The following is an 18,831-nucleotide window of genomic DNA, read 5'->3' on the forward strand; positions in this document are numbered from 1 at the left end:
GAGCCAAGGATAACTCCCAGATTTCTGGCTTGAGCATTGAGTAATCCAGTGGATGGTGGTGCCATTTACTGAAACGAGAACCAATTTTTGAGGATCTACTTCATAAACATAATTTGTTCCTTTACATGCTTAGTGCAGCTTACAAGAGGCAGGATTGGAATTCAAACCCAGGTAAGGCTCACCAGTGTTCTTAATACTATAGAGTGTTATATAGCTTGTTCTGGGAATTGACATGGAAAGAGAATGAAGCAAGAGCCAAACCAAAGTGTTGTAGGTCCAAAACTAAGAAACTTGATTTATAGTCTAAGTGAACCAAAAGACTCTGGAGGGATTTAAGCAGGGAGTGCCTATTCAGATTACAGTGCAAAAAGATCAGTCTGGCTATTGGTGAATAGACTGTAGAGGGACAAAGAGGGAGGTGGGAAGAAATTTCATCAGTCCAGGCAGGATAAGATGGTGACTAGGAGAAGGTTGGGTGACAGTGGTAGCTAGACAAGAGTAGGCATTTTGGAAACACATTTGCAAGATAGCGATGGTCGTGGGTGGGTGGAAGTGGAAGAGGGCAAGCGGGGACTGAATGAGGGCAAGGGGCAGGCCTTGGCCGCGGTGCTGACAGTTGTGGTGCAGTGGCTACCCAGAGCCCGACGCAGCTCTGAGGGGTGAAGCGGGGCCTCGAATCCTTCACTCTCGGCATAGCCCCGCCCCAGTTACCTGAAAGCCCCATGCCAACGATTGGGGGCCGGGCAGCGAGGACCTCCCTCTGCGAGCGACCTCAGCTCCCTCCCCCTTCCAGAACTTCCGGCCGGAAGCGGTTCGTCCGCGTTAGCGGTCCCCTCTACATCTACTAGCTGTTCCTATGGGCCCGCCCCTCAGCTGAGGCTGGACTGCTGCGCTTGCGCAAGGGGTGCACGCAGGCACTCCGGCAGCCGCTTCCGGTGCGCCGCGAGGGCCGCCGGGACGGGTCTCCCAGGCGATTCGAGGTTACTGTTGCTGCTACTGCTGCTGCTACTGCTACAGCTGCTGCCGCCCCCAGCGCCGACCCGGTGCCGCGGCGACGCCCGCGTTTCTGCTGTCTTCCTCGGGCTCCCCGGGGCCTGACCCCCGGGGCCCTCTGCAGGCGTCGCTGAAGACCCTGCGGAGCGACCTGTGCTCCCACACCTGCCCTCCAAGACCTCCTATCGCGACTCAGAGGAGGAGGAGCAGCGAAAGGGGCTGTCGCGACTCCGCGCCGTGTGTCGCCGGGCGGGGCCGCGGGTCCTGGGCTCCTCCAGCCCCCGGGATGCGCGCGCGAGCCCTCGCCTCCACTTCCTTGTTGCCACTGTCACGACTGGAGCCGCCTCTCGCCGACAGCGGGGAGCGCGAGGGCGCGGGCCAGCCCGCTCGTCGAGCCCCCGGGCCGGGTGCCTCCGGGAATGTGAGCCGCGCGGTGTCCACGCTCCTCGGGGTAAGTCCCGCCCTTGAGCGCCGCGCTGCTCCGCGCCGCGACGGGCTAGGCGACCTCGAGCTGGGTGGGGTGGCTCCCGAGCCCTGTTGCCTTTTGCAGAGTAGGAGCTGTGAACCGTAGTCTCTTCCCGCATTCGCATTCGGTACCTTTGAGATATGCGGGACCCAGAGAGGGAAAGAAACCCATCCAGAGTCAAACCGTGGTCCATAGCTGAGCCGTCAGCGCTGTCTCATGAGGTTGGGAGGAGAATATGATGGGACAGTGGAAGTGTCTCGCAGATTTCACGTACTGCCCGTAACTCTGCTTTGCAGGTGAGAAAACTAAGACTTAGAGTAAGTAGATTGCCCAAGGTCACAGAGCTCTGCGGGCGCTGTTAAAATGTGTACCTTAAATTAGAATCCTGTTTTTCTGCCCTTCAGAGCCCTGGTTTTAACCTTTATATTGTCCTGCCTTTTTTGGGGGGGAGGGGGCATTGCTGTACTGAGGCCTAGGATCTGAAGACACTCGTAGACCCAGGCTCTGGGTGCTAAAACCCTATGTGCTCTCTTGCAGTTATTGCTTTTCTCTGCAAGACTCTGAAGGGCTGAGAAATCAGTTATTAAGGGCAAAAAAAGTACAGTACTCACACGGCCTTGATTGGAACTCTAGCTTCCCTTACCCATTGAAGGCACTGGCCTCTTACCCAGCCAAATTGTGGGTTATGTTCTCTTCCAGGGTTGCACTATGACAGTATGTAGGGTGTGTGTGTGTGTGTGTGTGTGTGTTTTACAATGGGAAGGGAAATAATTTAGAGATGACACAGAACTAGAAATAACTTTAATAGAAATAGAATAATGTGTTCTTATCCTAGAGCATATCTTTAAAATTATAGGTGAAATATATATATGTTTTTTGTCTGTATTTTCTACGAAAGGGGTTTTTAGCTTTCACAGCATTCTCAAAGGGATTCTTGCCTCCCAAAAAGTTAGGAGCCACTGATTCCAGTCTCTTTGTCTCACTTGAGGAACAAACTGAAATTTACAGTTTGTCCGAGATGACATGGTGAGAGAGCGTTAGACTTGGATCCAGGTCTCCTGACTCAACATGCTGTGCTGTCTTTCTCATTATACCCCATATGATTTGTGTAGTGAGGTCTAAATGAGATGTGATTGGGCTTTGTAATACATAGATCAGCCCTGGGTTTACTACCACAACTCGTTCCCAGAATCCTAAATTCTCTAAAAAAGTTGACAGATTTTTAGGAGCAAGCATGTTATTTCATTCTCATAAAATTCACTTGGTTTTTGGGAACCTTTCTGCCTCCAAGATTGAATCTCGTGAGTGAAACTCCAACTTAGAATGTAGCCACAACTAACTCATTCAGCTGTTGTATGCGTTTCTTTTACTAACTAGGAAGAGCTGTTAGTAGATTTTCTGTTTCTTAGACCAGTGGCAGAGAGCTAATGTTGGTCTGTCAGATTACTGTTTACACCTGTGCTACTCAGTGCCATAGCTACTAGCCATATGTAGCTATTTAAGTTAATTACAATTAAACAAGATTAATTCCTTAATCACACCAGCCATATTTCGGATGGTCATTAGCCATAAGTGGCTATCATATTGGAGAGCACAAATAATAGGACATTTCTGTCTTCACAGAATGTTTATTGACCTGTGCTGGTTTAGAGGGTTGCCAGTGGAGTTGGGGAGCAGTGTATTATAATGAGAAAAGGCCTAGATAATTGAGTTTTTGAATTGGGGGGGGGGGGAAATCTGTAATGCAAGTCCTATTTGCTGTGGTGGCCTTGGGCAGGCCGTTAGCACCTCAGCCAAAGATTATTCATCTTTCATAATGAACCCTTTCTTTTGTATAGTAATGACTATTCTCAGATAGGATTGTTGCTATAGGATTGTTGCTATGATGTCCTTGAGCCTTGCCAGTAAAAATCTGTAGTAAGGTGGGTGAGGCATCTTTTTTTATCCATGAGAAAACTGAACCTGCAGCTAAAGGACCTGCCCGAAGTCACACAAGTTGGCAGAGTGTAAAGAAATCTCTCATATATAGGCACTTACTACATGTTTGAATGAATGAGTGAATTAAGCAGTTTGCTTAAGTTGATGAAGCATGAGGAAGGGAACTTCTGGGATTCTTATAATGTGGCACTAAAATCTTTGAGCCAAAGGATTACTGTGAGTATCCTATAAGTGAAAGGGCTAAGTTCGTGTTCCCACATTTGTCTGGTCAAAGGAATCACCTAGGGCACTCGTTAAGCGTGCAAATTTTCATACCCTCTGGAGATTCTGATTCAGAAGGCCAGGGGGAATCCTGAAATCTGTGTCTAATAAGTACCCCCCAGGAATTTCTTAGGAGTACTGAGTTTGGGAAATGACTCAGCCTTAAGGCCCTGGCAGAGATAAGGAGTCATTTGCTGTTCCCTTTAAGGTGGATTCTTGAAACATATTTGTGTTTGACTGTCTTCTAGCCATGGATGCATCATATGATGGTACTGAGGTAACTGTTGTGATGGAGGAAATTGAGGAATCCTACTGTTACACTTCCCCTGGGCCACCCAAGAAGAAGAAAAAGTATAAAATACATGGAGAAAAAGCCAAGAAACCCAGGTTAGTCAACATGTTTTGGTAGCTGGCATTTATCAACAGTAGCTGCTTGGAGAGTTATATTGAGGAAGACTTTAAAGCTGCATCCATATTTACTGAGAGTGCCATGTCAGTAGAAGTCTCTAGATGGGCATTGGGGTTGTGGGAGAGGGAGATGGGGAGTGGTAAGTGGGAGATTGATGCCAGCAGTTGCCATTCCTGGCTAGATTTTGGTCATGTTTCCAGGCTGTCAGAAGAAATTGTACCATACCAATGGTGGAAGCTGTGTAAGCAGATCCTCGAATAACATCAGTTTTTTCAGTGTCGTTTCATTATACCACTGATGGGATGCTATAGGGACTTAACTCTTGTTTATATCAATTAGCCTCTAATAAAATTGGTTTCATTATACATTGTTTTGCCACAATTCCAAGAACCTGTCAGTGTTCTTGGGAAGATTTACTGTACAAAATAACTATGTTATTTATTATTACCATTGTTAGTATTTAAATATATTTAAAATAAAACATTAATAAAAACGTGGCATTATAAATAGTACCAAGATACCTATAAAGACTATTCAAATTATAGCTCTGTTCTCCTTCTTAATTGTGAATACTTCTAACTTCTTGCTGCATTGGGTCACTTTGATAATTCTACTTGCTGCCCTCTCTCAGCCTGAGATAACCATAGTCTGTAAAGGCTGTGAGTGGTGACCCGACTATGTAATCCCTAGCTAACCTTCCTGAGGGTGGAATGACAGGGCATCTGTGTCTGTCTTTGCTCATATTGGGTTTTAAAGCCACTCATCCCTGCAGAAAAAGAGGTCCATGGAAGTAAACCAGACAAGCCTTTGCTTCCTGGTTTCTAAAGAGAGAAACCTCTGATGCACCATCTAGGGATCTTATTTAAATGTTTCTTTGCTCCAGTTCTTATTTAGTTAAATGCTTTGAAATGAAATACTGAGTTTTGTGTCTACCTCTTCATTATCCAAACTCTAACATTGTCGTATTTACTAGTTAAATGAGGGAAACCTTAAGCATTCATTACTTCCTCAGGTCGGCTTACCTTCTGTACTATTATGACATCTACCTGAAAGTTCAGCAGGAGCTGCCCCACCTCCCACAGTCTGAGATCAATAAGAAGATTAGCGAGAGTTGGAGGCTTCTCAGTGTGGCTGAAAGGAGTTACTACTTGGAGAAAGCCAAACTAGAGAAAGAAGGTTTGGATCCTGTAAGTAATTTTTTCCCCAACTGATTTCTCCATTGGTTCAATGGTAAAGGCCTGGGGGAGATCAACCTCTGTTCTCCTTTTCCTTTTCTTGGGAAAACTTTGAATTGAGTCATTTTTCTTTCTTTTGTCTGATATTGCCTGCTTTACTTTTGACGATAGATACAATGTACTCTTTTGTCCTCGGGTTGCAGCAATACATGGAGATGGCATTTTCTGAGTTATCTGCAGTGAGCCTTGGCTCTTTTTCTGAATTTTAGCGTATCTTGGAGCCCCTTTATTCTTGTGGGTAGAAAATATTTTTCTTTATACAGGGCAAAGGTAGGTTTACAGTTGGTATGGAAAAATATAATACAAGAATAAACTCTGTTTCATGTACTTAGGATAGTAAATCTCCTTTTGCCCACTCCCTATAGGCATTTCTCCTACATCATGAATGATCATGTTATAAATTGAACGTAATATAATTAATTTGTGTTCTAATGATTACTGTCAGGTATAATGATCAGCAGTTGGGCTCTGTTTAGAGATAGGTATAGTTGCTTTGTATAATATCACCACTGATGGCTGTGAACTTTGCTAGAAGCAGAAATGCAAGGTTAAAGCAGAAGATGATGGAGGAGACTGAAGGTTTGGGTGCAAGGATTAAAGAATAAGCAAGGAGGCATTTGGGTTTGCGTCCCTCAGCCATTTTGTTATTCTAGTTCACAATAACAAAATTAACTGACAACTATTAACACTGTTTTGTTTTTTTAAACTAAAATACCTTTAGGAAAATAACCTTGTTATGGCATGCTGAAACCTTTTAACTTTAACTCCATTTTTTTAATGAAAACAATTGTCTCTAACTTTTTTTTATAATGTAAAGCAAAGGTTCCCCAGGAATGCAACTGTTTGGCAGAACAGGCTGTATTTTTCCCTTTGTGGAGCTCATTGCCACTGCCAATTAGGTATTTTGTCCTTATTGGCTTGGCATTCCTCGTCCAGGAACAGCTTTGTGTTACCTATAGTATTGGAGATGTCACTGTGTACTTCCTCCTCCAGATAATTTGTTTATTAACTGAATCTGGGAAACAATCACTGTGGGAGGGTGCGGGGCAGGGGGAGGGGAAAGGAAGTGGAGTCTAGAAGAAGTACACATACTCCCTTTGGTTTGGCCATTATAAAGTCAACAATCTTTTTGCCCATGATACCAAAAAATTTTCACCTAATCTGTAGTGATTTTTTTGTTTGTTAATTCTCACCTGAGGATATTTTTTCTATTGCTTTTCAGAGAGACTGGAAGTGAGGGAGGGAGGGAAAGAGGGAAGAAGGAAGAGAGAGAGACATCAATGTGAGAGAGACATATTAGCTGGCTGCCTCCTGCGTGTATCCCCACAGGGGGCCGAGAACGAACCTGCAACCCAGGTACATGCCCTTGACCGGGAGTTGAACCTGAGACCTTTCGGTGCTCAGGCCAGTGCTGTATTCACTGAACCACACCAGCCAGGGATGGAGTAGAGATATGGTTCTTAAAAATACATTACTGTAGGTCTTATTAAGACTTTAAAAAACATAAATCCTCTGCCATGATTCTTTGTTATCCATTTTTAATTTATATCTACCATTATTTTACCTCTGCGACCAGAACATGAATAGATTAGCTCTGATACTAACTAGCTGTGACCTTGGAAGAACCACTTAACCTTTGAGTTTTGGTTTCCTCATTTGTAAAATGGAGATAATTGTATCTACTCATACTATTTAAAATAGATAATGTAAAGCACCTAGCTGAGTTCTTGGCACATACTGACTCGGTCAATAAATATCACTCTTTAGTAGATTCAGTGTTCAGTGACCATATAATAAGAAAAGGTGGCATTTAATGAGCATCTGGACTTTGCCAAGACTGGGTGAGGCTTTATGTCAGGGGTTGGGAACCTTTTTTCTGTGAAGGGCCATTTGGATATTTATGTTGTTATTCATGGGCCATACAAAAGTATCACCTTAAAAATTAGCCTGCTATATTTGGGCAAACATTTAATTAGCTCACCCCTAATGCCTTGGCAGGGCCAGACCAAATGATTTCGAGAGCTTTATAAGGCCCACGGGCCAGACATTCCCCACCCCTGCTTTATACGCTGTGTTTGACCTCACCCACATTGCCTGGTGTGAAGGTGAGACCCTCTTTCTGCATACTTTGAAAGCCTAGCAGAGTACTTGTGGCATGCTGTCTCCTCAGCAGCCCCTCAGGTCTCCTACCAAGGAGTAGAGCCCATAGTTCCAGTGTTATTCCTTCCAGTCCGTAAGATGAATGTCTTTTAGGCCAGTGGTTGCCAACTGGTGGTCCGTGAGGTCCAAAGGTTGGTGACGGCTGGTTTAGGCCATCCTGATTTCTCTATCCTTGAATCTGTTGATTAAGTCCAGACCATCCTGTGCATTTGCCACTAGTTAGTTTTGTTCTCCTGACCTGTCTGCTTCAAAGGATGACTTGAGAATATCATTTCTCCATTATCTCTTCAGTAAAGGTTCCATAAAGGATTCGGTCTGTCTGCTTTCCTGTTTCATCTGAGTGCTTCCTTTGTACCTTAAGTAGACTCATTGACTTTATTGCTTTTGATTTTAAGATCCTTTTGTAATTGACTTAGTGTTTCTTTTAAAGAATGCTTCTGAAATATTTTTTGTTCCATTTCAGTTCTCACTTTGAACTTTTCTATTTTTCTTATTGGGTAACTTTCAGTTTAAATTGAAAAAGGGGGCAAACACAAAAGCACCTTTTTCTTGGTGCCAATTAGTCATACAGGGTTGTGCTTCTAGTGCCTGGTTTCCCTTAGTGGAGCCTGTCTTCCACTGCCATTTAGATATTTTGTCCTTATTGGCTTGGCATTCCTCTCCCAGGAACAGCTTTGTGTTACCTACAGTATTGGAGATGCCACTGTGGACTCCCTCCTCCAGGTAATTTGTTTATAAACTGTGAGTCTGGGAAACAGTCCTTATAGGGGGAGAGGAAGCAGAACATTTTAGTAGACCTGGCCTGGAGTCCCAGCTTTTTACTTGCTAGTTTTGTGTTTTGGGAAAGGGTACCTCCGTGAGCTTCAATTCCTTCATTGCCGCGTGGGAATAATAATAGTATCTAACTTAATAGTGTTGTTTTTTGGTTAGGAAATTATTTTCTAAATTTGAAGATCCTAGGTCAGTGTTAATATTTGTATTCTTCTCCTCACCCCCAATTTATTTAGACCCTTGTCAGATAACCCCTCCCAAAGGCACATTCTCTTAGGAGGCCTCTTAGCTCCATGATCTCATCATCCTTTTCTTTGTAATCTGGGAGAAACCAACAGTGTTTGAACTCTTGCTGCCTTGAGTTCCAACTAGGCCTTGACTTGTAATTTAGGCTTTTTGCTCTTTTATTGCACATTATAAATTCTGTTGTTTAAATTTTCTGCTACTGTGGAATCCTAAAGTATCAGAGCTGGAAAGGAACTCATAAGTAGCTAGATTCAGATCCCTCGTTTTACAGTTTGGGTGGCTAGTCCGAACAGGGGACCGGATTTGCTCGAGATTATGCCAAACCTGGGTTCCCAGTCACAGTTTTGGATGCCAAGATCAGTGCCCTTTGCAGAGTCTAATCCATGTTCTCAGTTTCCTGTGTGAATGAGCAAGGAAACTACATTGGTTAAAGTGTGATTCAAATGAAGATGGCGTTGCTGTTACAGAGGCTGAACCTATCTAAATCTTAAGTCAAGAGAGTAGAGTCTTTCTGGTCCCTTTTGCAGGGAGAAAAAAAAAGCTCATATATATATATATATATATATCCATGTTACTTTACTCCATTTATCTTTGCTTGTCTCCCTTTTCTGGCCTCCTCATCTTCAGAACTCTAAGCTCTCTACACTGACCGCTGTGGTTCCGGACATCCCAGGTTTCCGCAAGATCCTGCCCCGCTCGGATTACATCATCATCCCCAAGAGCAGCCTGCAGGAGGACCGGAGCTGCCCTCAGCTGGAACTGTGTGTGGCCCAGAACCAGGTGTCCTCAAAAGGACCATCTCTTGTATCCAACACAGCCTTGGAGACAGTGCCTAGCCATGCAGGCATGGCAGAGCAGTGCATGGCTGTGGAGGCCCTAGCGGAGGAGGTGGGAGCCCTTGCCCAGCCGGGTGCTGTACAGGAGGTCACCACCTCAGAGATCCTTGGCCAGGATGTGCTCCTGGAGGAGGCTTCCCTGGAGGTAGGGGAGAGCCACCAGCCTTACCAGACAAGCCTGGTAATTGAAGAGACCTTAGTGAACGGCTCACCAGACCTCCCCACCGGAAGCCTGGCTGTGCCTCAACCCCAGGTGGGGGAGAGCATGTCAGTGGTAACAGTCATGAGGGTAAGTGGCTTTGGTACTGATGTCTTTTACTTCCTCGAGAATTACTAAAAAGGCACCAGCACCATGCAGTGTGACCTTGGAGCTGTGGTAATGGAGAGAGCTGCTGACGGGGCACCTCCAGTGGGACTGCAGTCCTCTTGAACCTTCTTAACCCTGGGCTTGCTCCAAGTTGTTCCCTGTTTCTCAGGCATTTTGCTAGCTCCTCTTGCCCAGCATAAGTGGAACTTTCCTCATACGAGGTAGTACATAATACATTAGCAGGAAGGAGGAAATGGCATGTGGGCTACCATGAGGTAAAGCCAGGATCTGTCAGGTATTAGTATCAGTCAGGATTTTATGTTTCCTAAAGATTGTTTCAACAAACAAAGTGGCACCTTGAACTGTGTAGGAGAATTTTCAAATGGTCTTCATGGGTACAGGTTAGGTAGGAAGAAGGGAGTTCTCTTCAGGTTGATGGGACTAATCATTGAGGAAGAAGAGGCAAGTCTCTGTCCAGAGCTTACATGTCACGCCTAAATGAGGGGAAAGAGCAGCTTCAGTGATCCACAGCCTGGACCCCTGAAGTAGGAATATGCCACCATGCCCTTTATTACACTTGGTAGGATGGTATCCTCAGAGGTAGGACCAGCATGCTGTAGCCCCTATGGCCTGTAAAGATGAGAGCAGGTACCTCTGCAGAAGAATCCATGCCAGGCCTGAATCCATTTTATTGTTTGTTGCCTCAGTGCTACTTATAATAACGAAGCATGCCACTGGCCGGGTAAGGACATTTGATAGGGCCGGAAGGGTTGTGTTCTTTCACTAACTGCTTATGTGATCTTAGGAGTCCGAAGTCTCTCAGAACCTCAGTTTTTTATCTATAAAATGAGGATAGTACATTCCCTGTCATAATGTTTCTTTTCTACTTTTATTTGCTCTTAAGTAAACTTCTTATTTTGAGACAATTGTAGATTCTTTATTCTTTTAAATAAGCACATTGTGGTTATTGGACTCGATCTGGTCTTGGTGTTGGGGCGGTCCTCGGTGTACTTCACTCTGTCTCTCCCCATTTGCCCACAGGATTCCAGTGAGAGTAGCTCCTCGGCGCCAGCCGCACAGTTCATCATGTTGCCTCTTCCTGCCTACTCGGTTGTGGAAAATCCCACCTCTATCAAACTGGTCAGTGTGTGGGGAATTAATGGAGACTAGGCCTCCATAACAATTCTCTTCCAGGTAGTTTCCTAGAAGTCTTAGACCTTCGGACGCTGGGACTGGCAAAGTTCTCAGAGATTATCTGGTCATTCAGTGTGTCAGTAGCAAAGCTTTAATCCACAGCTTGGTCTTTTTTCCTGGTGCCACACCACTTCACACTCATTTTTGCCCTGTTGTTATCATTATCATAATCACCTTTTCCTAGGTGTCCTGAAAGAGGTAGCCTAGTGGCAGCTAGGTGTTTTCTCAAGGGAGGTTATTTATTTATTTATTTTTGGCCAGGCTAGGGAAGCTGGGATTGATAGCTGAATACACATTCATTAGTGACAGAACAAATCTGACAGGGAATGTTTTCTTTCCAACATTAATCTAGAAATGGTTTATGGCTAATTTCTACTTGTAACTGCATTGTAACTACCCATTGTAATATAGCCTGTTGAAAGGGAAATCAGCAGGGATGGTGAGAGCCAGTGGCTGAGTATATTCATATGCAAATAAAATTGACCTTTGAACAACAAAGTTGACCACCTGTATAATTGAAAATGTTAGGTATAACTCAAACAAGTCTGCCCTCTGCATACTTGGATGGCCAACCAGGTATCGAAAATAGTACTTAAATTCTGGTTTCTGTTGGAGTTCCCTCTCATTTTTTAGTGACCATGGTCTACTTTTTTATCTCTGAGCCCTAAGTTCTCTGACTTTTAACTAATAAAGAATGAAGATGAAGCACATTCTTTGAAGTATTCAAAGCCATAGGGTGCAGCTGGGTGCATGGAAATCTTGGACCAAGAATTAGAGAGATCTGGTTTCTAGGTCTACCTCTGCCCTTGAATTACTACTATTTGAGGCAAAGCATTTAACTGCTCTGAACCTCAGGAGTGATAAACTTAAGAGCATTGCTAAGAGCATTAAATGAGATACTATGTAAAGTGTTCAGCACTGTGTGATTCCCTGCTCAATTAATAGCAACCACTCTATCACAAGAAAAAAAATTATAAATATGTACTCATGGATATTAACTAGATTTATTGTGGTGATTGTTATGCAACATATACAAATATTGATCATTATGTTGGGCATCTGAAACTAACGTTATATGTCAGTTATGTATCAATTTAAAAAATAGCAGCTATTACGATCTTTATTTTTCTGGTGCCTAACTATAACCTTGGACAGCTCTCTTTTCTCATTTGAACTTTCTAAAAAGTGCACTAGTTGTAGCTAGTCAGACCTTTCCAACTCCAACCTTTTATACCATGAACTAGAGGCCCAGTGCACAAAATTTGTGCAAGAGTAGGCCTTCCTTCCCTTGGCTGCTGGCACTGGCTTCTCTGGCACCTGGGACCCTGGCTTCGTCTGGAAGGTCATCTGGAAGGAAGTCCGGTCTAATTTAGCATTTCACACTTTTATTATTATAGATTGCCTATCCTTCTACAAGCTAGTATCCTGCTGGCATTGTTGTGATAATGGTCATCAGGATCTGAGAGAGGTTAGACTGTGGTGTTGATTCTGACCCTTTTTTTTTTTTTTTTTTAATTTTTACAGACCACTACATATACCCGCCGAGGCCATGGGACATGCACCAGCCCAGGTTGCTCCTTTACATATGTCACAAGGCACAAACCACCTAAGTGCCCTATGTGTGGTAACTTCCTTGGAGGGAAGTGGATCCCAAAGGTAAAATCTATTGGCCATTGCTGATTTGGAAGTCCACAAAGTAGATTTTCCTTCAGAACAGATAACTTTAAAAATTAATGCTTATTTTCATTTTCTGACCATACAAGTAAGTCAATTTCATTGTAGACTGTTTTAAAAAGAAAGAATAAAATGTTACCCATAGTCTTATGCCATCCAAAGAAAAGCTATTATTAGTTAATATTTTGGTCTTTTTTTGTGTTAATATACAAGTTCTGTATCTTCCCTTTTTTCATTTAATATATCATGTCTTTAAATATTTTTCAAAAACATTATCTGTAATGGTTTTATAATTTCCCATGGATGACTATCCCATGTTAATTTATTCATTTCCTATTAGGGTTAAATTTTTAACAGCCCATCCTTTACACTGACTGTTTTGCTATTCAGATGTGTAGCTCACATCTTCTCACTCCTTAGCTCGAAGTCCTTTCAATCTATGCTCCTATTAAGAGTGGAGGTACTTAACTAATATTCAAGATCTTTCATAATCTAACTTTCCAAATATATACCATCTCTCTAGATAATTGATGCTTAGTAAATACATGAGCATCAAAGCTATGCCCCTGTGAAGTTCAGTTCAACACATGTATTTTGTTACCAGTTTTATGCTTTGCACTTACTATATAAATCATACATGCTTGTCACATTTTTACATTAGTCTGTAAATTATTCAGGGCCAAAAAGACTAAAATAGTCAGGATGGTTTTATAGAGGGGATGGTCTAGATAAGTAGAATTTGGGTAGATAGAAGAGGAAAAAGGGTATTGTCTTTGTGAAAATAGTTTAGGATTGTGTATGTACTGTGTTTAATTCAGCATAGTCCAGATTTATTTGTGTAGATAAAACTTATATTGCAGTATACTTATTAAGTTTATCTGGGGCAATTTCCATACAACATCTCCTTGAAAATAATTGGGATGATGATTTTTGCCCTCTGGCTCCGTGTTGAAGTTTGGGTAGTACCAATTCTAGGAAACAGAATAGGATAATAATTAGGAAAACAGTCCTGGAGTCAGCTTCCTCAGTTCAAACCCCTGCTTCCCAAGTTTTTAGCTATGCAACCTTGGGCAAGTCATTTTATGTTTCTACTCTTGATTTAGGTTTCCTTTCATTTGTAACTGTAAGTTAACAACACTACCTAACTCATTAGGGTTGTTGCAGGAGTCCAGTAAGATTATTCATGTAAAGTGGATGACACATTCCTGGCATATATTAAATCCTCAGTGAGGCTTCATTCCTGTCCTTGTTGGCAGCAATATAATTATTGTCTCTGTTATTGCTAGTAATTTGATCTTTCAAGGGGCAGGAAGGATCTAGTGCTAGTGTCTCTCAGGAGGTTTTGTCCAGTGTCTTGTGCCTACTTCCGGTGTGCCTCTGTGAAGCCATCCTGTTTATTCCCACCCTAGTTAGTCTCCCCAAAAAGTACTTCCCCAGTTGCAGTAGGGAGATTGAGTTGGATAGTGTTCGAACCTTCCTTGGCCTTTCTTCACTCCTGCACAAAAGGTCTGTCTGTTGACCTTATTTTCTGTGCTTTTGCATGGAACAATCTTATTGATCCTGTGCCCTTCACTTCTTCAGATTATGTTTTTACTTGGCTTTCTTTTCTTTTTCATTTTATGTCTTTTTTCCCCACCTTTGATTAAAATAACTTTGTGCCTTGGTTCTCTTTCTGAGCTCAAACTCATGACGTGAAGACAATTTTTTTTTAGCTACTCATCCCCATATTGACTTGCTAAGTCAGAATTTTTTCTCAAAGGTTTTTCCAGGAGTTACTGTGTGAAGAGTAGATTCTATGATTTCTAAACCTCATAGGAATGAATAAGTGAGTGCAAAAAGAAAAAGAGTAACATTTTAGCATTAATGTACTTTGAATTTTAGAGTTAAAAGTGACTTTGGTTATCAGTTCAACTCCAGGTTTCTAGCTGAGGGGAAATAGATTCAAGGGAAGTGACTTGTTAAGTTCACTAATTATGCCAGTGCCTTTTCTTCCACTAAACCACACTTTTTAAGCATTGCTAACATCTTTTTAGTTCTGATTTTTTGAAGCAAGTATAAATAGTTTCTAAAAGCTCCAAATATGTCCACGCCAGTCAGGAAATGACTCACCTTTTCTTGTATTGTTCTGGAGCTCATACTGGCTAAAATTAGCCCCAAAAGACGTGTGGCACGGTTCCCAATGAGTTGGATGGAACAAAGGATGGCGTAGAAGGCCCTGTAGCTCAGCACCGCACTCCTTTGGGTTCTCTGATGGTGCTAATTGAGGTCTCTGAGTGGGCAACTGGTAGTATTTGTCTTTCATCTTGAAAGAAAGGTGACGTCTAAAAAGGGGAGACTGAGTAAGGAAATCTGAGATCACCAACTAGAATTTTAGCTTATTGCTTAAGTTATCCAGTTTTCCTGCAAAGGATCTTCGTCTAAAATAGTCTACTTACGTGAGCAGTGTTTTGCTCAAAGATGTCATCTTAGAAGCTTAGTTTAACTTGTCTCCTATTTTTCTGCAGACTTTTTCCTCTTTAGCAGTCAGTAAGCCCTGTATCTCTCTACTCATCCTCATGGGCTAGTGGGTGTTAGAATCTGAGAATGCTTTATGGAGATTTCTTAAAGGTTGTCTATAATTTCTTAAAGTTCTTAGCTAGAGGTGACACGCTGCCTGAGGGGCTTTGGAAGGGTGAGGGGTTTTTGCAAATCAGTGACTGGAAGGTAGTGATAAAATTTAATGACAGCACAGATGCTGGTGGAGCAGGGGTCACCTGAAAGGCTATCTTGCTGCTGTTGACAAACACTGAGAGCCCAACTCTCTTATTTTATAACTAGAGGCCCGGTGCATGACATTCGTGCACTGGGTGGGGGTGTCCCTCAGCCCAGCCTGTGTCCTCTCACAGTCTGGGACCCCTCACTCCTTACCGCCCGCCTGCTCGCTGCTCCTTACTGCTTGGCTCGCTGCTCCTTAGTGCTGCCACGGAGGCAGGAGAGGCTCCTCCCACCGTCGCTGTGCTCACCAGCCGTGAGCCCAGCTTCAGGCTGGGTGGCGCTCCCCCTGTGGGAGCGCACTGACCATCAGGGGGCAGCTCCTGCATTGAGCGTCTGCCCCCTGGTGGTCAGTGTGCATCATAGTGACCATTAGTTCCGCCATTCGGTCGATTTGCATATTAGCCTTTTATAGGATGGGGAAATGAGGCTTCAGATAGAGCTTGCCTTGGGCCACTTGAGTAATTAGGAGTGAAGCTGAGCCTAGATGGAACCCAGCTTTTATGTTTCATGTCCTCTAGTTTACAGTGCCTTTCACTACACATATAAAAGAAAGAAACCTTTCTGAGACCTTTCCTGGAGACAAGTACTATTTAAAAGATCTTTAGAGTGTGTATGTATATAATTATAGGGTGGGGCAAAGTAGGTTTCCAATTGTGAGTATGTGAATCACAGAGTTTATTCTTCAATTATTTATTAATTATTATATTACTTTCTATATGAAAAACTGCAAACCTACTTTTTTTTTTTAATATATTTTATTGATTTTTTACCGAGAGGAAGGGAGAGGGATAGAGAGTTAGAAACATCAATGAGAGAGAAACATCGATCAGCTGCCTCCTGCACACCTCCCACCAGGGATGTGCCCGCAACCAAGGTACATGCCCCCGACCGGAATCGAACCTGAGACCCTCCAGTCCGAAGGCCGACGCTCTATCCACTGAGCCAAACCGGCCAGGGCTGCAAACCTACTTTTGCTCCATCCTGTGTATACATGTATGTTTATATGCTGATTGCATAAAAGCTAAAGCTCCAAGGAATTTTTAAAAGTAGTTCTATCTGAGATAGAAGCTGGTATTTTTTAGTGATTTTGAATATTTTCTAGCCCATAAATAATAAGTATATGAGTTAAACTGACCCAGGGAGAAGTTTGTAGCCTATGTGTAAGTCAGGCTTAATATTCACCTGAATCTGGGGACAAAAGATAGACTTTTCCCCAACAGAGTTGGAAGCTTCAAGTCTATCTCTGTAGATTGTGAGCACATTGGTATTAACTGAGACTCATAAAGGGACCACCAAGATAAATAAGTTAGGACTTCTGGGCCCAATGTGACAGCATGCCAGCCTCTTCCTAGACATAGAGAAAAGTAGGCTTTGAACAGTCAAAGGTCAAGGTAAAAAATGTCAGTGTTTGTTTGCTGAAACCTAAAGAGGCATGCCAGTAAGAAGTTTGTTAGGAGAAGAGCTTTATCCTAACTCCGGCATTGAATACTGTAGTGAAAGGGACCTGGAGTCATAAGACTTAGATTCAGGCCAGTTTCATACTTGGGACCTTACATTAGCTTCTACCTCTCTCAGGGCTCAGCTTCCTTATCTATTGCCCTTACATTATTGTTATGAGGATCAAATGAGAGAATATTTGTGAATGTGTTGTCAGTTGTAAAATGGCATATGCATACAAGGTATTTTTATTTTTTTCTAGGAAAAGCCAGCCAAAGTCAAAGTGGAATTGGCTTCTGGCATCTCCTCTAAAGGCTCTGTGGTTAAAAGAAATCAGCAGCCTGTCCTCACTGAGCAAAATTCCTCTAAGGAAACCACCTCTAAACTGACTCTGGAGAACTCGGAAGCTGTAAGCCAGCTCTTAAGTGTAGCTCCTCCAAGAGAAGTGGGTGAGGAGAATGAGTGGGAAGAAGTGATCATCTCAGATGCCCATGTTTTGGTCAAGGAATCTCCTGGGAATCGTACAGCAGTCACTAAGACGCCAGTGGTCAAGAGTGGTGTGCAGCCTGAGGTCTCTCTGAAGACAACTGAGAATGACAGTCCTAGCCCAGACATACCACCACCAGCCGAGGGGACCAGCACTTCCAGCCCACTCCCTGCTTCTAAAAAACTTACAGGGTAAACCACTGTGTTTATACATTATAGGATTGCCTTTAGACTTAACTCATGTTTGTTTTGTCCCATGTCCTTACAGCATTCCTGGGAGGCCACAGAGCCATTAATGGCTCCTATCTTGGAGGTACAAAAACGAAGGCCTAGAAACATGGAATGATTTACCTTTCCTCTTATACTCTGCTGTCCATGCCCTGCTGTTAGGTTCCTTATACATCTCTTCCTGTCAGTTTCCCTAAAGCTGTTATCAGGGTCTTGTTGGCTATAGGCAATACTATAAACTACTATTCAGTCCTGATACTAGATTTGGAAAGAGAAGCTCTATTAAGGCTACCTTATAGAAAGATTCCTGTCATGGTGGTCAGAGAATTCAGTTGTTTGTGACTCTGTCCCTGGCTTCCATTTGACCTAGGGCATAGTCACTTCATGCCTCTTATGTTCAGTTCTCTCTTCTGAAAAATCTTGAATTGAGTATTGAAAAAAGTCTTATTCTCAGTGGCTGACCATATAGACCAAAAAAGATTGTAGGCCTTGCAGATGGGAGGAAATCGTAAGTGTCAGCTAATTCCCCACCCCCTCCCCCTTTACCTCTTTTAAGGCTTGACTGTATTCTCCATATAGCCCCTTCCTAGAGGGGATTGTGGTCTTGTAACTGAAAGCCCTTACTTATTCATACAGTGGTTCACAATGGGGAGCATTTTGCCTCCAGGGGACATTGCGGCAATGTTCAGAGACACTTTTGGTTGTTACAACTGGGACTCAGGGTAAGGGTTACTACCAGCATCTAGCAGGTAGAGGCCAGGAATGCTGCTACATATCCTACAATACATAGAATAGCCCCACAACAAAGAATTTTCTGGCCCATAATATTAATACTGCCCATGTTTAGAAATTCTGATTTATGTTATTATAATTTAAAACATTTTTATTGCTGAGTAGGAAATATATTCACATCGTTAAACTCAAAAGGTATAAGGAATATATACTGGGGGAAAAAGTCACCCTTCTGTCCCATCCTCAGTCATCCATTTCTCGGAGACAATCAGTATTCTCAACATCCTGAACAATATGTTTTGAGATGGTTCTGTATCCTTAGAGGATGAAGCTGTGCACTTCAGACCTTTTGTTAGGGCAAGTGAGTCACTTTAGCACACGTGGATTGCGGCCTTCTATGGTACAAGCTCTGTGCTCAATATGTGAGCTACAAAGATGAAAAAAAACACACAAAACAACAGACTGTTCTCCTGGGTCTCTGCTCTCATATGGGAGATTGATACACTCTAATTCCAGGCAGATTAGATGTTACATTATTTAGGCACTGTTTTTGCACCTTTTTATCTTCATAATAACCCCATGAAGTAAGTATATGTAATTACTGTCCCATTTCACATATTAGGAACGAGGTTAACTGAAGAGTGAAATTACTTGCCCAGGGCCACACAGCTACTTCAAGGTTTTATTTGAACCCTCTGTCTAAA

General features: G+C 42.9%; 1 protein-coding gene across 3 annotated transcripts in view; it reads left to right on the forward strand.

Annotated features, from left to right (window-relative positions):
* The first annotated feature begins 923 nt into the window (after positions 1–923).
* Positions 924–18,831, forward strand: part of HMGXB3 (HMG-box containing 3) — a 44,364-nt gene continuing 26,456 nt past the window's right edge. The window contains exons 1-8 of one of the 3 annotated variants that reach the window (XM_079770956.1): positions 925–1,444; positions 3,907–4,045; positions 5,080–5,254; positions 9,107–9,604; positions 10,664–10,762; positions 12,341–12,472; positions 16,944–17,090; positions 17,187–17,359. In XM_079770956.1, the coding sequence (XP_079627082.1) occupies positions 3,909–4,045; positions 5,080–5,254; positions 9,107–9,604; positions 10,664–10,762; positions 12,341–12,472; positions 16,944–17,090; positions 17,187–17,359 (1,361 nt within the window). In that variant the 5' untranslated portion in view covers positions 925–1,444; positions 3,907–3,908. Of the gene's footprint in view, positions 1,445–3,906; positions 4,046–5,079; positions 5,255–9,106; positions 9,605–10,663; positions 10,763–12,340; positions 12,473–16,943; positions 17,360–18,831 lie in introns of all 3 variants that reach the window. The other 2 variants (XM_079770957.1, XM_079770955.1) reach the window with 2 other exon arrangements.

Source organism: Cnephaeus nilssonii (assembly GCF_951640355.1).
Source record: "Cnephaeus nilssonii genome assembly, chromosome: 5".
Taxonomy (NCBI): Eukaryota; Metazoa; Chordata; class Mammalia; order Chiroptera; family Vespertilionidae; genus Cnephaeus; species Cnephaeus nilssonii.